Source organism: Battus philenor, unplaced genomic scaffold, assembly GCF_028537555.1.
Source record: "Battus philenor isolate CCGP_79_NKW_IND1 unplaced genomic scaffold, ilBatPhil1.0.hap1 SCAF_1, whole genome shotgun sequence".
NCBI classification, from domain to species: Eukaryota; Metazoa; Arthropoda; class Insecta; order Lepidoptera; family Papilionidae; genus Battus; species Battus philenor.
Window position 1 is genome coordinate 76971 of NW_027181661.1, and position 20232 is coordinate 97202.

General features: G+C 50.2%; 1 protein-coding gene across 2 annotated transcripts in view; it reads left to right on the forward strand.

Moving 5' to 3' along the window:
* LOC137921498 (UNC93-like protein) overlaps positions 1-16139 on the forward strand; it is a 33542-nt gene extending 17403 nt beyond the window's left edge. For both annotated transcript variants that reach the window (XM_068764286.1, XM_068764277.1), the window contains 6 exons: positions 8361-9029; positions 9137-9356; positions 9578-9743; positions 10056-10323; positions 14530-14726; positions 14826-16139. In XM_068764286.1, the coding sequence (XP_068620387.1) occupies positions 8381-9029; positions 9137-9356; positions 9578-9743; positions 10056-10323; positions 14530-14726; positions 14826-14939 (1614 nt within the window). In that variant the 5' untranslated portion in view covers positions 8361-8380 and the 3' untranslated portion in view covers positions 14940-16139. The remainder of the gene's footprint in view (positions 1-8360; positions 9030-9136; positions 9357-9577; positions 9744-10055; positions 10324-14529; positions 14727-14825) is intronic.
* Positions 16140-20232: the final 4093 nt, after the last annotated feature.

Below are 20232 nucleotides of genomic sequence, written 5' to 3' on the forward strand. Positions count from 1 at the left end.
TTGGATTATCTATATGACATTCTTTATAACGATCTATATACGAATACAGGGAGCCGGAGCCAGCTGCGCTGGCGCCGAGTGATCAGAGTCGCTTGGGAGGCGGTGGGGATGCATGCGGGCGATGACGAAAACGACGTGAGAGAATTCGTGTTTCGAGCAAATGTTTCGCACAAGATAAGGCCGACTCGGCGTGTCGTAACACCGTGCGCTTGCGAAACGCGCGCCTTTGTGTGGCCCGGCGCCGAGGTATCCGGAGCCGCTGACGGTGTGACCGCAGCGGATTGCGGACGACCGTCCGACTGAATAGCTCGCGTTCGGCGGCCACGTTGCCCCGCAGCGGAGGCTCGGAGCGGGCGGCCGGCGGCGGGACGCGTGTCCGCGCGGAGTGCCGTCGTGTGCGGAGTGCCGCTGCCTGCAGAGCGGCCAAGTGCGTCCGAGGGGGCGCGGGGCGCGGGGAGGGGGGGCACGCTGGACTCCGTCGCACGCCAATTACACAGTAATTACAAAGACAATGGTGCGCTTGGCCGCGGATAATTGCCGTTTACGGACACCATGATGTTTTATTAAACAGATATTGTGTACTTTGCTTACATAAGTCCATTAAAACCTTTAGTTAACTAGTTGATTTACGTTTTGTGTCGACGGTTTATCGCTACTGCGGCCGAGGCGCAGCGCGCGGCGTCCACACTGGAGCTGCACGCCGGAGCGGCAGCAGGCCGCGCGTCCGCGTGTTGCTTATGGTGAAACTTTAGTAAACGTGCAAGGTTCGCCGGCTTTCGAATCGATTCGAGCCGTCAGGCGCGTTGCGTCACCGGCCCCGTACTCTACCTTCGCGAGCCCGGTCCTGCGCATAAGCTTTGGGCAAGTCATCGCGATGTCCTCAGTGTCAAAGCTACCGTAATAAATCAATTCCACCGAAAAGTTTCTACTTACTAAGTACAAAACCTAAAAAGTGTGCGCAGCCGGCATCGCATCGCGCAGGCCTGCAGCGGGAGCTGCGCGCAGCGCGGCGGGTGCTCCCCTCGCTCTCAAAGTCGCGAGCAGACTTCAGCAGGAGCTTTTCGGTCACGACGCAATAAAAATTCAAGACAATGCAAAGTGTTTTCCGTATCGGCGCATTGTTAACGCTGCAGGGGCCGCGATTAGCATGGCGCCAGCGACGCCTCACGCGCCCTCCTCTCCCCTTCCCCTCCACTATACCGCACCCCGCAAGACGATACCGGTCGCCATATATTACAATCAAATTAAAGCCCAACTCAAGGAGGTGCGTAAGCGCAGCCACGTCCATATCGAGCATGCGGTGCGATGCAGCGAGGACATTTGTCAAAGATCAGTCCCGGGCTGAGACCAAATACTCCTGCGCACATTGCATCATAACAAGCGTACCGAGGAACGACTGTCCCCGCGTCCCGCTCACGCTCCGCAGGCGCCGGTCGCGGGTACTTGCGACCCCCACACCGACGCCGTCGTTTAGCTTAATAGGATCGGAATTGGCGACCGAGACGGCGGCGAACGCAATAATTGTCCAAGATCCCCATGCGAGGTCGCCGCACTTGATGTATACTCAAGGGCTGCGCCTCTCTACCGCACTCACCCGCCTGCACCTGCCGCTGCCCCCTCAGTACAAATACTACGATGGAAACAACTGTTCTGAGGACGCGACGCACTCTCGACTCACTCTCGACTCGTTGCGACGACAATAACGCTAAAAGCTAACAAAGCGATTAGCAGCCAATCAAAACCAGCTGTTCTCGCCGGTGAGGACGGTTATACCAATCTAGATAGAAGCGCTGATGGCTTTTTTCCGTCTCTTGTTTTCCTAACATTCATACGGAACCATCATCTTCAGCTGTAAACGGCCACTGCAGGATATAGGCCCCCTCCATAGATTTTCGATGAGTCCGTCTGGAAGCGGCCAGCGTTCAGCAACCAAAGACGTCTGTCTACCTGCACGTCAGACGTGCTACGTTGCAGTTGCCGGTGCGCGGGCTCGCCGTTGTACCGCACGGAGCGCCCGCCCAAGTGATATGAGAGCTTGGCAGACACCCAATCCGGTAATACCTACTGCAAATGACGTTAACATACCCGTGCCCCGAGAGCTGATGTTTCAAACGGAGCCTTCGAGCCAATTTACTTTAACGAGGTTTAGACTAATCACCTTCCACTTGGTGAGAAATCAAGTTCGCGGAATGTGTGAAAGCCAATAAGGCAACAGTGTACTAAAATATTCGGTCCGCATGACCGAAAAAAAGCAAAAACAAGGAACGCAAAATGTTTCAAGAGCGCGCATGATGCGAAGTGGCCGCGCTCCGCACTGACCCCGCAGTCCCCCTCTTCGCCCCGCCGACTTTCACTCGGCAGAGTTTACACCGGCGCCGGGCGGTCGGCTACGCGCCGGACGAATCCTTCTTGTGTATGCGGCAGGTTTATCGGCGGAGGCTGCGTCCGCAAATAGCCGCCACGGCAACGGGAAAAACTGGTCGCGCGCTCACGGGAACATCGCTAAAGAAAGTGAGCCGGCTATAAATAGCGCGACCACTGGCGCCCGCGCAGCCACTCGCCAGGAACAGACCGTGCGCACCTCACTCACGGCATAGAGCAGGCCCCAACCTCCGGCGCAACCGCTTCGGCCTCGACAACCTCTCGCCGTCCAGCTATTTTGACAAACAACACGCATACGCTGGAATGTACATTTACGTAAACTCACAAAATCTCATGTACCAATAAAACCGCGAACGCTTACAAATGAGTGCCTGGGTGTGGAGTTGGCTTTCCTTTTCCGTAACCTCGACGAGTTCATGTCACGACGACATCAAAAGTTAACCGGTGGGTGAGCCCCAACATGAGCTCGTAGCCCAATTTTAAATAACTAAAATTGTTCACAACCACAGCATGTTGTACGGTGAACAAATAAACATAAGACAAACGGGAAAAGAAAAAAATCCGAGGAAGTGGTTCTAGACAATGTTTTATATTATTTTTTTTGTACATCCTTATTCTAAGAATACAAGAGTAGGCCGATACATGCAAATGCTATACTTAATCTGGCCATAAATACTGTTACAACTAAAAATAGACCAAATGTTACTTTTGAATTTCGAGTCTGCTATTTTTATGTGATCGTTCATTGCATTTCCTTGTTTACGCGCCAACAAGTTGTAAAATATTTGGTGATGTTAAAAGGGAGCGGGGCCACGAACCGAACGGAATCGCTGCGACTGCACACGTGACGTCGACAGGTGTGGTGCCAAATGCAACTCGCAAATACTCCTCCGGCAACGGAGTGCCGGTGTACGCGGCGATAGCCCGTGGCAATAGACGGGTGCAGTGAACCCGAATTGCCATTTTGTCTCAGGAGACGGAGATATCACCTACTATAACTGGCAGCTATAAGACAAGCTGGCCATTCCTCAACTGATATTTAAGAATAATAGGCTGATCAAATCAAAACAACTTCTTAAGCGGTACGCAAAGAGAGGACACCGAAACATTTTATTTACGGAAGAGACAATCTTGACAAGTGAGCAAGGTTACAAACAAGATGACCGTATTTATGCTGAAAGCACTAAAGAGGCTTCCCAATTGGTCAACAGAGTACAACGCAGGCATTATCCGACCTCGGTGATTGTTTGATGTGGTGGTATCTATGAACGCCGTGACGTGTTCCAATTCAGATTGAACATTTCCAATTTTCGGATTAAAATATTTACTAAACTCGAAACAAAATAACACTTAAACTGTCGTCATGTCGTAACTCTCACGGACAGCGTGCGCCCGCCTCTGTATGTGACTTGCATATAATAGCACTAACTACCGAGTCGATATCAGTTCAGTGTTTCGTTAGCGACGCTAAAATGTTTGTTATTTCACGTTCCCTGATTCAATTTCCTTATCAGATCGTTACCCCTATTCGAATCGACATAGCATCGTACATGATGCGGTAACGTGCATTAATATCGTCGTTTCAGCTCATAGGCGTCCACTGCAAAGCATGGTGTATGCTCTCTAGATGTCTATGGGTGGATACACCGGAGTCGCCGCGCTTAGCAGTCGGGTTGGCAATGGCTGGCTATATAGTATTATGATATCCTCTGGAAACTTATCTGTGAGCAGTAGCCATCCCATAAAATTAACGCATTAAGTGTGAATTAAATAAGATTGTATTCCAGAAATCAAATTCGCGACCTACGATCGCAAGACTTGGTCTTCTGCCATTGGACTGCCTTTATTAAACGAACCACAAACGAGAACTTGTTACTAATACATTAATTTAATGAAAGCCGTGGCCACATCGGGTTGGCTCACTTTGTCTGTACGTGCCTCAAACTCAATGATATGTATTTTTGGGTGTAGCAGCTCTTTTGTGAACCTAAGACAAAAGCAAAATAATGCAACGTGAACAAGTATTCCCAGGCCCCATGGAAAATTTTAAGTGGTTATTACGTCACGTGCCCATCGTGCGGTACGGACAAGTACAGTGCGCCGCGTTTGCGACGAACAATGTCAATAACGTAACATCTGTCCGCGGCCGCTGCGCGCTCGGCCCGGGTGGAAACACGGCCGCTGCGGGAGAGGGCGGAGCTTTACTTTTGATCATGCATCATCACTGCTTGTCTCCGTGGCATTTACGATTTGTGCAGACTGCGGGTGGCAGCCAAACCCCCGTTTTTGCCAGCGGCCAGCACGTCCGACCTCAGACCGGCCGCCTCAGTCGGCACGGCGGTGCGCTGCTAGCCATTGTTAAAGCGACTGTGTACGATGGGAGGTCATGCTGCGTGGTAATAAAGCGGGAGAGAGAGAAAGTTTATTAGAGCTCGGATAAGGTAAACATATACATAACATAACCACGCGTAATGGCGCGCGAGTTGTTTGTACCCGCTTCGTAGTGCGTGGCGAGCTCCAGATCAGCGGTTACTGTTACAGTCAGCGGTGCCACTGTAACTGCAGGAGTACGCGACAGCGTTGTTGTAGTTTCAACAATAAGCGTCGCCCGCCGACAGCAGTTCGGCATTACCGCTTCGTTGCCTCCGGAAGGGATTCACGAGCCAGGAGGTATTGGCACTGGCACGATTGGTGCCGAGTGTCGGTCCGGGCAGAGCGGCCGCGGGCGGGACGTGCGCCCGTGGCTGCATGTTTCTGTTGTTAGTCATCCCCAACAAGCTCCGGCTGTTGCGCTACGTCGCGACTGGAATTTCCAACGAAGGCGCGTCGCTACTTAATGGGTTTTATTACGGTACTACATTATCAAAAATTGTCTCCGACCGTAAGTTCTTGGACATTTTCATGCGCATTGACAAGCGCAGAGAATTGCAAACTAAGATATTTTGAAATAAAGTCAATCAAAGACAACGCGCCACTTTTAAAGTGGAAACGAAACGTTTTGGTCGCCCTGCGCGCAAACAATCCTAGGGAGTGCCGCCGGCTCATCTGGGTTTACGTGTAACCTTTTTCGTTGAGGTTCATATATAATTTGTAAATGATGGTTTAGTTCATTGTGCATTCCGATATAATGATTTGTTCAGCGCTGGTACTCGGAAACGCCTTGGAAGTAGTCAAATCGTAATCGATGTCTTAAAGTGGATCGAGTGCGTGAGTAAGGCAGTTAGCTGCGGCGCAGATGCTTCTGGATCAACGACTTAATAAACGAACCGAATTAGTTCGCGCCGGGGCGAGGCGGTCGCCACCGGCGCGCGCCCGATCGCGCACGACCACACCGGCTCACCTAATTAGCGCTGTGCGCGTGCTGCCTTATTTGGACCACGCGAGCACGCGCGTTGTCGTGGGGTGTCGGGGCTCGCCTCACACAAAAAGACAAACGAAAACTCGTTCGGCGGAACGGTAAACACAGCGCGAGCGGGCTTACGGTTCTCTCGAGAGCGCATGCGCATGCGCGCGGAATGTTGAAGAGGCGAATTCGTCTCCGACGTCGGGCGCGGCTCTTAGAAAGTTCGTTTGAACGGTTTTTTGTCTCCGGTCGCGAATTTAGCCCACGGCGGCGCCGCATGCCAATGTAGGACTCGATTATTATTTACGTTTATCGTAGCTCGAAGTAGGAAATGATTTCAATAAGCCGAACGCCGCGGCCGAACCGGTCCGTCGCGGGCGTCCCCGTTACCTGGGCGCACCCCGCTGCCCCGCTGCCCCGCTGCCCCGCTGCCCCGCTGCCCCGCCGCAAGAGCCTACTGCAAGCGATCACAGTCGTGTCTGGTCTCGTGTTCACCGGAACGATTTTCTTACAATCATCTTATGACGAAGGGATATGGTAGTTCAGAGACGCTCCCGCAAACAGTTCGCAAACAAAACGTCTCAAAAGTAGCCAGCGCAGTCGCGTGACGGTGTCGGCGCGGTGCCGCATGTACAAGCAGCCGCTCGCGTGACAAAAGCAATCGCGCGGGAGCAGCGGCCCGAAGGTCCCCGGCTCGCTCATTACCAACAATCAACAATATCTCGTCACAGTTCCCAATAGCCAGCGCGAAGTGGGTCTCGGCGAACCGCCTTTGACATATCGTGATAAGTGGACGTGACCTCGCTTGCCGCGTGTGGCGTCCTTGGAATACACATTCGGACTGGTTACCAACGAAACCTTTGGTCAGTTTAAACACACGCGCGAACACCGGCGACTTCCTCTGTTTTACTTTGCAGCCGTACAATCTGCTTCCTGAGCATCGCGGACACGGTCACATAGTGCCGACAGTAGAAACAGTCAATACGCAAACTAAGTCCTGGAAGATTCATCTGTACCCCTTAATTACAAATATTATCTTGTAAAAATATCGTAAACAGCGCAGTGGAATAGTGCGAGCAAGTAGACCAAATCTGCAAATTTGCTCGGCTTCGTTTCGAGAGGTTCAGTTTCGTTGCATGAAAGGCGCGCGAGTACAATCCGCAGTCGTGCTGGACTATACTGGTGTGAACGTGTGCGTTGTCATGTATTCATAATAACATGAACAAATGAGGGGTACGCACGCCCTTCCAAACGAGACGCCACTCCCGACGAAACCAATTGACCGCATCCTGCACCGGGCGCTCCCAGGGTGCGTTGCAGCTGCAACCGCGCCAAGGCCGTGCTATTTAAGTTCAATTTAAACCCACGTCGATCTTAATTCCACCTTTTATTTTTTTTAAATTGCTGATAACACGACGCGCTCTTTGGACATGACTTCGTCTCATTAACAACTCAAGGACATCGCATGGCGCGTGTTGTGATAGCAGATATTATTAATCGGCACATGAGACCGGTCACCGATCCCGTCCTTCTAATGTTTGGAAGAAGAAATCAAATTAGTATCCTACTGATCGCATGTGCGCGCCGTACAAAGAGGCGACCGGTCGTCGCTCGTGCGCCTTTAACTGGCTACGACGCGGACGGGCGACGCATTTGTGCTATTATTACTTTAATAAAATCGGTGGATACGCGCGAGTCCGCCGGGCGTCATGTTGAGGAGGTCGGCGGCCAACTACAAGATGACGCCACCGCCCAAAAAACCGTAGCGCTGCGTCAAATGACCGCTAGCTCGGCAAGGCCGATGGCGATCTTCTCGAGTGATCCTTCGCTAATCTTCGCAGCCTTCGGTTTCGTTTTCGCTTCGCACAAGGTTTCCTGATGACGATGCCCGCGTTCACTTAGCTACGGGCAGCGAGGGCGCGCGCTCTATCTCGATTACCTCTGCGGGCACATAAGCCCGTCATGCCCGTCGGCAGTACTACGGTTGTTGAGCAATTGTATAAGTTATTACAGTGTTCGGCATTCGGCATCCTATGAAGTGACCAGCATAAGGAAAAATGTGCCGCGAACTCACCCGTCGCTTTGTTTTAAGTAAGTCCGCGCCGGCCGCGGGCGAGCGCTGGTTCACGGTAACCGGCAGCCGTGCCGGAAACCGGCGCGGGCACGGCCCTCACGCTCGCGGTAATCGATTGTCCGTGGTCAACTGCGATTTATTTGTGACGCGGAACGGCTGCGTTCAGCGCTATATCGACACGGCGTCGGGCATCCGGACAGCGCGAAGCAGCGTTTACAATATAGATTTAAAACGTCCCGAATTGCTACCAGAAAATCTGTTCGTGCCTCGGTTTCAAAATAAAGTAAGACACTCATGTATGGTGCGTGTCGCTGTGTAAGCGGTGTCGTCATACGGCGTGCGGGCGCTGCGATAATGGAGACATTAAGCCAGAAGACAATGGGCGCTCGTTTTGGTCGCGATGTTTTCGGAGCGACCTCGCGGACGTTTCCTAGCAGCCTCAGCACGCGCCGCCGCCATCTTCATTTTACATACGAGTAAACATTCGACGCGCTGCTCAGAAACAACAACCTTGCGAGACGAGCTCGTTGCAACCTGTAGTTACTGTTGATGTTCCCGCAGGGCAGTAGCAGCAGCGCGGCATGACGGCGACGCAGCACGGGGGCGGGCGTGAAGAGCGGACGGAGCGCGAGGCGGGCTACCGCAACGACGCGTACCAGCCGGACCGCGACACCGGCGACATCGTGAAGCCGCCGCCGCTGCCCTCCGACGAGGACGCCTACGCCTCGGGCAAGGTGAAGCTGTCCCGCAATGAGAAGTGGCGGATACTGAAGAACGTCGCGGCCGTGAGCGCCGCCTTCATGGTGCAGTTCACGGCCTTCCAGGGCACGGCCAACCTGCAGTCTTCAATCAACGCGGCCGACGGCCTGGGCACGGTCTCGCTCAGCTCCATCTATGCGGCGCTCGTCGTGTCCTGCATATTCGTGCCCACGTTTCTCATTAAAAGGCTGACGGTGAAGTGGACGCTCTGCCTGTCAATGTTGTGCTACGCGCCCTACATCGGTGCGCAGTTCTATCCCGCTTTCTATACGCTGGTACCTGCGGGGGTGGTCGTGGGGCTCGGCGCGGCGCCCATGTGGACCTCGAAAGCCACCTATCTCACGCAGGCCGGCAGCGTCTACGCCAAGCTGACGGACCAAGCCGTGGATGGGATCATCGTCCGATTCTTCGGATTCTTCTTTCTGGCGTGGCAGACAGCTGAACTGTGGGGCAATCTTATCTCTAGTTTAGGTTTGTACATTACGATATTCTTTTAAAATAACAATGGCTTACCTTGGCGAAACTTTTAAATGACCATGAATACGATCGCGAGTAAAGCTTTACGCGTGTGTGCGCAGTCTTCTCGTCAGGCGTGCACGGTGGCAAGGCGGCGGACAACACCAGTAACACGCTGCTGTCTTGCGGCGCCAACTTCTGCATGGTAGGCGGCGGCCACCGCGACAATCATAACCTGCACCGCCCGCCCGACAGCGAGATCTACGAGATCAGCGCCATCTACCTGGCCTGTGTCGCTGTCGCTGTGCTCATGGTCGCATTCCTCGTGGACCCTCTCTCCAGGTACGTAACACAAGTGTGGTTCTTCTCGCCCAATGTTTCGCACGGGCACGTAACCGAAGCGATGTCGGCAGCAAGTTGGAGAACGGCAGAAGCCTCCGCGGCAAGTCTGTCTTCTCTTCTTGGGGTCATTCACGTAATATTTCGGGAGGCTTGTGGGGAGCGACCGCGGGGTGGTACCCGCGGATAGTTTTATTGACCGATTCATCGCATATCTCGCGCAGGTACGGTGAGAAGCAGAGGAAGGCCGATCCGTCCAAGGAGCTGACTGGGATACAGCTGCTGTCGGCGACCGCGTACCAGCTTAAAAAACCAAATCAACAGCTTCTCATTCCCATCACGCTGTGGATAGGAATGGAACAAGCGTTCATTGGAGCAGACTACACGCAGGTGATGATTCATTATACGTCATTATACAGACTCGCAGGAAACAGATCCATAACAATCCAGCTTACTACTAATTTACTGTCGTTTCATTTCGGCCATAAAGGGCATTGCAAACGTGTATTTCTCGAGAAGGCACTTGTATTACACCGGTGCGGTGCCCGTCGAATTTAAACGTATTACAATTTGAACGCGGAAGTCCGCGTGGTGTTCACCGGTACGGACGTTCAATTACACAGAGTTGTTATGAGTGTTTCGCAATTCCCGAGTTGGTGTTGTGTTGTTCACATTGGGGTTTGGTGTTCTGGACGCCCGCAGGCGTACGTGTCCTGCGCGCTGGGCATCCGCTCCATCGGCTACGTGATGATCTGCTTCGGCGTAGTGAACGCGCTCTGCTCGCTGCTCTTCGGTTCGGCCATGAAGTACATCGGACGGTTTCCCATCCTGGTCATGGGCGCAGCCCTGCACCTGGGTCTAATCGTATGGCTGCTGATTTGGAGGCCCAACCCGGAGTCCCCCACCGTTTTCTTCGTGATATCTGGACTGTGGGGTGTAGGGGACGCGGTGTGGCAGACCCAAATTAACGGTGAGTACCAAAACTAATTTAGTAACAGTTTCTTTCTCCACGTACATATAATGCTACATTTCATTCTAAGCGTGATCTCATGTTTTACAAACTGAGATACCGGCCGCAAAAGTCCCGCGAAAGTGTTGCAAATCCCACTCTGCTCTTTAACATTTGCGAGCGCTAACCGCTGAGATGCGCTCGCGTCTTGACGACGTTGCGGTCGTTGCAGACGGTGCTGGTGGCGCCCCACGCCCCACCGCCTATGGTGCACAGCAGTGCCGATGATGCTGCTTAATGCTGTATCCCTCAATTCTTACATTTGTCTGTTACTCTCCTCTCGGATAATTTGTGGCTCATCGTCTTTACTTCGATACTTCGCTACGGTTTCTCCCAATGCACTGCAGTAACTTTCTATTACGACTGCTCTTAAAACTTAATCTCTTCTATATGCCACCTCTGAGCGGACACATCGAGCACGGATCTCAAAACTATTGCCAAACGTGTAAGCACTCAGCGGCAGAGGTTCCGTGGGAGATCGGTCGAATGAGCGGCTGCCCGACACCGGACCACGACGGGAATCCGTGCTTCATACTGGAGCAACACGTTAACAATTCACTTGCACCATCTAAGATTGGCACACCGAAAATTTATGAAACGTTCATATGCTCATCGCTGTATAGACGGGCAAGGAAGGCAGACGTTGCATATTATTTCACAGAACAAGATCTTCTAGATTACAATTCGTAAACACATTACATTATATCTTTATCAACACATTACATTTTGCATTTATTGACAATTAAGTAATGTTATTTAAAATTATGTTGTTAATGTTGTTAGTAAAATGCGCTTCTCCCGCGAGGAAATATCTCACCGCACCTAAGACATGTTCTGCCCGAGGGGCAAATGAACTCGCTTCACAATTATTCTATTCGAGAGAATCTGTTCTTTGAAAATTGTAATAACATCTGAAGAGCTTGGTAACAAATTTGAATGTCCCCAGCTATCTGTCCCGGGTACGTCGAATCGATATTGATACGTCGCAAGTATTGTGGCTTCGGTTGACTGGGCGGTATTTAAAAAAAAAATAAAAGCACCAGGGACTCGTACGACAGCGCTTGGGTAAATATTGTTTTAAATTGGTCACCTACGCGAAAAACATAGCCCAACCGACGGTGAAGCTTTAGCATTAATTGTCAACTAAAGTGCACGAGCGGCACGAGCGGCACGAGAGGCGCGGACAGCGGACGGGCGGGCGGGCACAAACCGCGTCGCTCTGCGTCTTGTTATTTAGTTGGAAGCGCTTATTTGTGTACGTGAGTATTTTTCAAATTAACATAATTTTTTGCGAGAGCTTCGGCCGACGTTTGCCGGCTTAGTTAAAAACATCTTGTTTTTGCTTTAGTCATTTTTGTTTGGCTTTGATTGTTTCGCGTTTCGGAGTCGCTTACCGGCAGAGCGGAGGCCGCGGGGCGCGCGGCGGGCTCGTACGAAGCGAGCGTATCGCGGATATCAAAGGCACATTAGTGTAACGGATCGTGAAGGTGACGGCCAACTATGCGGTATTGTTCGCGTGGGCAATTTCGTGGGGAGCGTGGGAAGCGGCGTTAATCCGTCGCGCTAGGCTTGGATGCGTTCCGGCCGGGCGGGCGGGCGCGATTGGCCCGCTCGCTTCGTGGTCCGAAATTGGAATAAATAATAATTAAATAATTTTGACTAGAGTCCTTGCCGCAAACCCGCTGCGTGTTCGGCATGTCCTGCGATATGTTCGATCGGCGCAACGGTGTCCCTTGCTGCAGTGCCCAACTCATTGCCTCGTACCGGGGCATTATATGGTCGTAGATTAAGTTTTAAGAATACCAATGTCATGACCTCGGCATTCCTGATCATTTACTGTCGGTCTGATTTCGTGATAAGAGACCAAGTCGTACAATTAGCCCGTTTGGACGAATACTACGGCCACATCGGCAATGCCCGCGCAGACCAGATCGCCGGAATCCTGAATAGCATGGAGCATACTCACTGCCACACAAACAAATTACTTTTTTTTTCATCACTTTTTCCCTCCCGCAACTGATACCAAAGATTCTCTCTCTGCCTTGAATACTCACCGTTAACGGCGACAAGCGTCTGGAGCTCGGGAAGTGTGGGGGCACAGAACAGTAGAGTAGACTGAGTAACTAATGTGAGTGTTGCGCAAACTGAGGAAGAGGATTGAAAGAAAATTAAAAAAAATTAGAACAGAAAGAGGATTTACTGAATATGACCATATGTCGTAGTTCAAGGTGAGCAACCATAACAGCGTACCGAGCTGCAGCGTCGGACGTCAGGATGACGATTAAATTGACTTACAAACGACTCTCAATACGCACCGCGCCGATATTTTCCAACGAAGAAGAGTAAGCACAGGCGCGTTTTTTGACAGCGATCATTTTGCAGTTCTTATAAATGTACGCTGTCATCGTGCACAGTCCGCGTACCTACCTGTCTCATCGTGTAAAAACTACGCGGGAAATAATTTAACTACGGTCATTAGCAGAGGCATAGACTTCGTCAGAACTCACGGACAATAACGCTTCGGTTTTTTTGCGTGGAACTAAAGACGAGGCAGAGATTGAGTGAGACTAAGCGGAAAACCCCCGCGCGACCTGCGGCGCAAAAGCCGTCGCGGCGAGCGCTACCAGACGGTCGCTTGGTTGGCGCGCGGAGCCCGACACACATGATAATCTTCCGCTTAATATGTAACTCCGCTATTTGCGTGAAGCAGACGTTTTACAATCGCTTCGTATGTGCAGTTCTGACCGACTCGTCATTGCCGAAGGGCCGCGCTCAATGAAACGCGCACCCGTGCGCTGCCGATACTCACTCGTTCTCAGTAACAGATGGCCAACCGCCGCCCTGTTGGTCCACAGCTGACCCTCGCGCAATAAATATTTAGCTAATGCTCGCACGTTCACGTTCGGGCCGCGTGACACTCGAGCGCAGTGCACGCGGCCGTCAGCCCGCGGCAGCAGCAGACGATAATGAAACTTATGAAGTAATTATGTTTCGACAGCAGAACTTTAACTTGACTTATTATCTAAGTGACTTCCGAAGCAATCTCGATAGTTTTGAGTGACAAACGTGCCCGTGGCCCGTGACGTGGTTGTTGGAGGCTACCTGCAGTTTAGAAATATGTCCGTAGAAACATGACTCTCTGCAGCAATTCGCTGCTGCTTTCCTATATAAGGTTTCTCATTACTGCTCTCCTCTCCGATAGTTCCGAATTATAAATTTGTGTTTTACCTTATGAGCGAGGGTACCCGCCGATAGAACGGCGGGAATGTCGTGGTTAGTAAACAACATCGGTGTTTAGAACGAGATCGCACGGACGACCTCTACATTCCCAGTACTTTAGACAGCAGCACCGGCGGCACCGGCCGCACTTTGTTTCTTTGTGCGGCAGGCCCGCCCGTCGCGCTCCCCCCCGCGCCCCTCCGCGCCCCGCCGCGTGCGCACACACCGCTATCGCCGCACCGATACGACAACCGTGCCGTGGCTCCTAGGACGCGCGCGCAAACACAAGTACAATAGCGCCGCGCACTTGAGTCAACAGAGATAGACAACTGTGACTGAACCGTGGACAAATAAACAAACGTGGATGGAAAGTTTTTCCTCTTTCTTTCCTTCTTTTGCTCCTCCTCCGGGCGGCTGGATGGTGCGTCTCCTTGTCCTCACATCCGCGCGGACGACTTCGACCCTCGTTGGTTGGTCTCCGTGTGCGGTGCTCGTTTTGGTTAGCCTGCCACTGGCTGCGCTATTTGATACCTAATTGTTATATCGGCCCGCTAATAGTAGAAGCGTGCCGTTATAGAGGTAAATAGCGAAAGAAAATGTTCGGCGCGCTTATCCGCGTCGCGTTTTTGTCCCCGACTGGCAAGTTATTGACTTCTCGCCGCTCGATACACACAATTGTTCGGCCGAGCGCCCGAGAATGAGCTCTTGTGGGGTTCTTGACTCCTCACTTGAAAGAGTACGATCCGTTGTTAGCAGAATTCTGTTTAAACTTGCGTCGCAACGTCGCCTTTAGCGGCCTCGCACGGCTCCGTGCGCCCGCGGCAATGACAATGACCTGTGAACAATACCGACCGGAGTGCGCTTTGCGACGCCGGAAAGTCTCCCTGCTCTTTGTTTGCGACTTGGCGTTGCGTGCTCCGAAACTGAGCGTCGCGTGTCCGGTTGCAGGGCTGTACGGCGTGCTGTTCCGGCGCAACAAGGAGGCGGCCTTCTCCAACTATCGGCTGTGGGAGAGTGTAGGCTTCGTGGTCGCCTACGCGTACTCCACACACCTGTGCGCGCGGATGAAGCTCTACGTGATGATGGTAGTGCTGCTCATCGGCTTCGTCGGCTACGGCATCGTCGAGATATTGCACAAGAGAAAGGTACGTTTGTTTATTCCCGAAGTTTCGAAGGCTGGGAGGGGTTCATTGTTTTTCTATGTTTCTGTCTGTCCGTTCTAATGTATAACATGGCCTGCGTAGGCGCTGCGGCTAAAGGCGGTGGCCGAAGACCCGGTGGCGGCAGCCGCACAACCGCCCGAGGAGGACGACGAGCAGGACGACATCGACAACGACATCATCATCACCTACCTGTGAGCGGCCGGCGCCCCCGGACTGCACCTTTGCCATACACACGACCCCTCACGCACAAACGAGCGCACCGAGACGAAGTTGCGATCTCCAACATTCACTAGGTACAAGCAGGCGGGGGACGGGCGCGGGACGGGCGCGGGACTCCGCTCCGGACGTTTCAAGTGGCACGGTGCGACATCCTTTAGTGTCGCGCATTCGGCGGCCGGCGCTGTGGCGGCGGGCACCGCGGCGGGCACCGCGGCGGGCACCGCGACGGGCACCGCGGGCGGGCTCAGCCGCGCCGGCGGCCGTGCGCACGCGACACAAAGCGCGCTAATTGCGGCCATTGTGTCGCGTTTGCGCGGCCCCGCGCGCTGGACGCGCACCTTTACAATTTCGCGTTACTAATACTTGTTTGTTCCACACTCCAAAGGTTGTTTCGCGTCTATACATCTATAAATTTATATGAAAACTGTTCATTTGTGTTAACTCCAAGTGTACGTAATATTTTTGTTTTTAGTTTTATGTATTTTTAACAGAAAAAACCGGGTGGAATCAGTCGGTCGTGCCTTCTGTATACTTACCGTAACTCATTCACCCGTTGAACAGAAATCCACTCAATGAGATGTTGTTTAGAAACAGTTTAGAAGCGCCGCGCCGTGCCGCGCCGTGCTAAGCGTATTATTGCTATATACCCGCGTGTACGCGCGATGCAGGCCGCTCGGTCGGGCTACGTGAAAAGATATAGGACGGCGGCGAATTCTTTTCTATATTAGGAATATTAGATCAAATAAATGTATTAACTGTAAGGCTATAAATATACCTTTTATTTATACATTCACTCGTCGCTGTGTCACACGCGGAGGTGAGGCGGCGGCGACGCAGCGGGATGCGCCCGGACGCGTCCGGACCGCGATGGTTAGGTAAACGTTAGAAAATAAAGTACTTAACCCGCGTCCGACGCCGCACGCGCCCGCAACGTGCGGCAACGCGCGCCGCCGCCAGGACAACATAACCACGTGATAATTAACGTTTAGTTTGTAAAAATGTAAGCAAATATTATTATTATAGTGTAAATTAAATGAATATAGACATAAGTGTAATGCGTAAGGCGTAACATAAGAAATGTACTTTTGAGATGGCCTACGTTTCGCGCAGTGTAGCAACACCATGTTATTATTTTACCTTTGAATATAAATATAAAAATAAAAATTGTTTGGTCGACTTTGTGTTTTATTGGTGACCCGCCCTGGACGAGCGCGCGCTCGGCTGCATTTGCTGGCCTCGCGGTGCACTCGCCGAACTGGCGCAACGCACACGCGCGCGTCGCCGCCGCTGCGTCTCTTGCACACAGGTGCGATGCGCTCCGAGTGGGGGCCGCCATTTGGGTTGTCAAGCGGTATGCTCTCGCTGATCTACTACTATCCTTTAAGAATATTAGGCGTAAACAACATCTGTCCCCGAGCTTGGAAATTAGCCGCGTAAATCGACATCTGTACCTGACGATACCGAGTTTAGGTGCGACGCTAACCTGCTGCCGTGACGGCATAACTCTGTGGCTACACTACTCACTAGCTCTTTTGTTTGCGACAGAAGTACAATGTTGTAGCCCCCTGCAATCACGAAATCGGAAAACCAGGCAGCTCAAGGTCTTTACAACGGTTAGTCATTTTGGGACAATAATAGCGACAAGGTCAGTTTAGTAGAATTAGCAGTGATTTCTAATAGCGGGTATTTCACTGAGCGTGTGGAGCGGATGTTAATTTTTGCGACAAAAACATCGTGAACTCGGTTCATTTCTCAGTCTCTCGATGTTGCTCCACATCACACTCCGGGGAAGAGTGCAAAATGAGACGGAGAGGTAGTGTTATGGATTCTAAATTGTCGGGATAATCACAGTGTTTCACGCATTATACACCCGGCTGCCAGGCAGCGCAGAGTAGCGCAGAGATTATAGATAACGAGTACAATACATATCGAAATAGAGTAAGAGTAAATATACTCGTTAAATCATAAGAGACACTATGTACATGCCTATATTTTATTAAATAAATTAGTGGAGAACGAATATGACCGCCGATGACGGATCGACGCTCAAACAGTTGCCTTTCATACTGGGACTGTGGCTGTGTAAATACTTTTATAGTTTATACGTTAAAACAAGAGCAAGTCGAAACTGCTGATTGATGCCAGAGAAATTATGTACTTACAGCCTTTATAAATAAATGTATGTTCTTAAGTTAAATATGTATTTATTTAAAACCAAAGCAATTAAGTTGCGCTCGTCAATAATGTTTCTTGTACATTTGTGTGTGTCAATTATAGGCTACAATATGATTTGGCCCCGAAAGCAAGCACAGTAAGTAAGTAATCAAGCAACAAGCTCATGTATTTAATAAAATAAATAACTTAACTTGAAATATAAATGCATCGTGCATATACGATAAAGTTATGAAAATACAACAAGTTATCCGCAACGAGCGCCGTGCAGAGCAGCAACAAAGAGAAACAAAGAAAAAAGAGGTGCAGTTGCAACAGGCCCGCTGGCAATGCACACTGAGCCGTATGCGCTCATATTTAAGTTTCAAATGGCAACGCATCGCAATCTGCTTACCGCAGAGTGTGACCTCGGAGGAACAACAGAAGGGATCGCGTGGCGCGCGGCTCGCGGCCGCACAAAGCATTTGTTTTTAAGCACAACTCACACAGGTCACTCTACTTCCCGCCAGCACGAGAGACGTCGACGGACACTATTAGTCAACTTCACTTTAATGTCTTGAACAAAACAATGTCGCCGCGAGCCGACAGTGGCAACCGACCAAGTCAGTGTTCGACCCTCGCGGGCACCTTTGAAACGTCCATTTGTAAACGCGCGCCGGGCGACAGCCTGCCTGTGCCGCACTCCCAGCTGGGGCGTCTGCGTCCGTTCTTCAAGGTATTGTGCGCCAATAAGAGTTCCGCGACTTTCCTCATCTTTTTTCATCTGATAAATATTATTAAAAGGACCTGAGTCAAACGCCGGACTTTGTTAAATAACATTTATTTCTAGATTCTGGAGTTCTGCAGATCTCTGGCCATCCAGACGACGAAATCTATAATTACCATTGAGGCATATATATATAGTAACCTCAAATCATCAAAAGCTCTCAAATCAATTCTGCCTTTCAGAAGAGACAGGCGAAGCTGTCTGTGGACTCGATGCCTAAGAGTTCTTTGTTACATTTATAGTTAATTTGATGAGTCAATTTAAACTAAACGCTGCAAACAGTGAGACACTACCATGTTCAAATCAACAGAAACACCTCGGACTACGGTTGACGCATCTGGAATAAGTTATCGCAATATGTGGATCGACTGTTGCTATCAACTGAACTTAAAATAAAATAACGAAAGCATTATATAACTACCACTGTGGCACGCCAACCACACAATTGTATGAAAAAACTCAATTACTTAATTTGATGTAACTTTACACATATTATACAACTATCATAATTAAAAAAATAACTTAGAATCCTTTCATTTTTATATAAATTTTACAAAAACACAGTACAGTTTTAATTTATGAAACAGAGAAAGAGAGAGGAACTAAAATTAATCAATATCAAAACAAACTACGAATAGTAAGCTATATTGTTTGAAAGAGTACAATTGTAGAATATGATTGAAACAATGTAAAGATATTTTAATATTTAAAAATAATCTTATAAAAAATCCGACCGGTTTAAAAATATTAATGTAAATAGTAATATGTTTCATTTACAGTAGCTTTGTATAAGTTTTATGAGGATATATTACTTAAATCCGAATAGTAGCCGTGGTCGATCGAAGAGGATCCCCAGGCCAGAGTACGTTTGGCTCGCAAAAATAAGTTACACCTGCAAAGAGTTTCAAAGCTCAAGCATAAAATTTCTGTGCGTTCTTTACTGTGGCTTTTGGGTTTTCTTGGATATGGGAAATGAAACTCGTCAGATGGTATTGTAACTGCATCTTTTGAATAATTTACTTGAGCATCCAAGATGACACTAATACGACCCCGGAAGATAGAGCGAAAAAACTAAGAACCGTGTGCGTCGCGGCCCAAGCCGTGCGGCGCGGCGCAGGCGCATCGTTCAGCGGTCTGGTAGTGTTCCCGCTGTTTGTGGCTAAGGCTCACGTTGGGCACGTCCACGTCGAGCCGCTAGAGCATCTGTACGGTTGTAGACTCTAATCTGTTCCGTTTTTACGTCGCTAACGCCGATGCTACGGCAAAGCGTAGCATTCTAATTATGCCAAGCATTTAAACTCTGTCATGAGGATGTTAAGCGATGACGGGATCCACGATGGTACATGCTCGCCTAAAAGAAACCTATTTACTCTTGACTTGAAGGCTGTATATATATATATATATATACATCCGTATAGTTTAATGTTTCACGCACACATGTCAGAGGGTAAGCCATATGAAGGAAGCTTGCTGATCAGGCTGCCATGCCAGACTCTACCAAAAGCTTTTGCAATACTGGCAAGTGCTTCACGGTTTCTGATAGCTTCACTCCAGATATAAGTGGCATACGCAAAAAGGTCTCCAGTAGACCGGTTTTGGTGAAATCCATATAGTCGATCATTAAGAAGGTTATTGGCTTCGAGGCATGCCAGGACTCTGCTATTCAGTACACATCGTTGTCTTACGCAGTATGGACGCGATTGTGATACAGCGTTAGTAAGAAGGGTCGGCATCAGTTCCTTTCTTTGGCGCATTTCACGCCTACAAGCTGCCTAGATGTATTGTATCAGCCGCATCTGAAAAAAGAATTTTTGGCGAAGAGTTGGGCAAACAAATTTGCCTTTTCTTTCGTACTTTCAGCGAATGAACCGTCAGGCAGCAACCTGTAAGACATGAAGCAGGTTTAATCCCTGTGCGGCTGATATGGGCGACAAAGGTCTTTTGGACATTTGATTTTTTGGAGATTTGATTGGACAGCTTTATTCTCTCCGTGAGTGTACTTTGCTTTGGAGGTTTGAGCACCAACCTGGGCTGAATAAGCTGCGTGTTTTGCGCCACAGCGCATTTCAAATTCGGCTCATGAGTGAGCTTTACCGAACTGTAGCAAGAGAGCAATGGATCAAAATGTTCCATTGATTGAAGAAATACACCCGTCTCGATTCCGTGCACGGACGGTTACGGATCGCTGAAAGAAAAGCAAACAAGTTGCCATGGACAATATGAAAAGAACGAAAGCATCGCATCACAATCTGTTGGTTTGAAACGCCATACTTGTCGACTTTCTTATTTTTTGTGGCTCCCGCTATTGGAGGCCTCTTGTATCCCTAATTA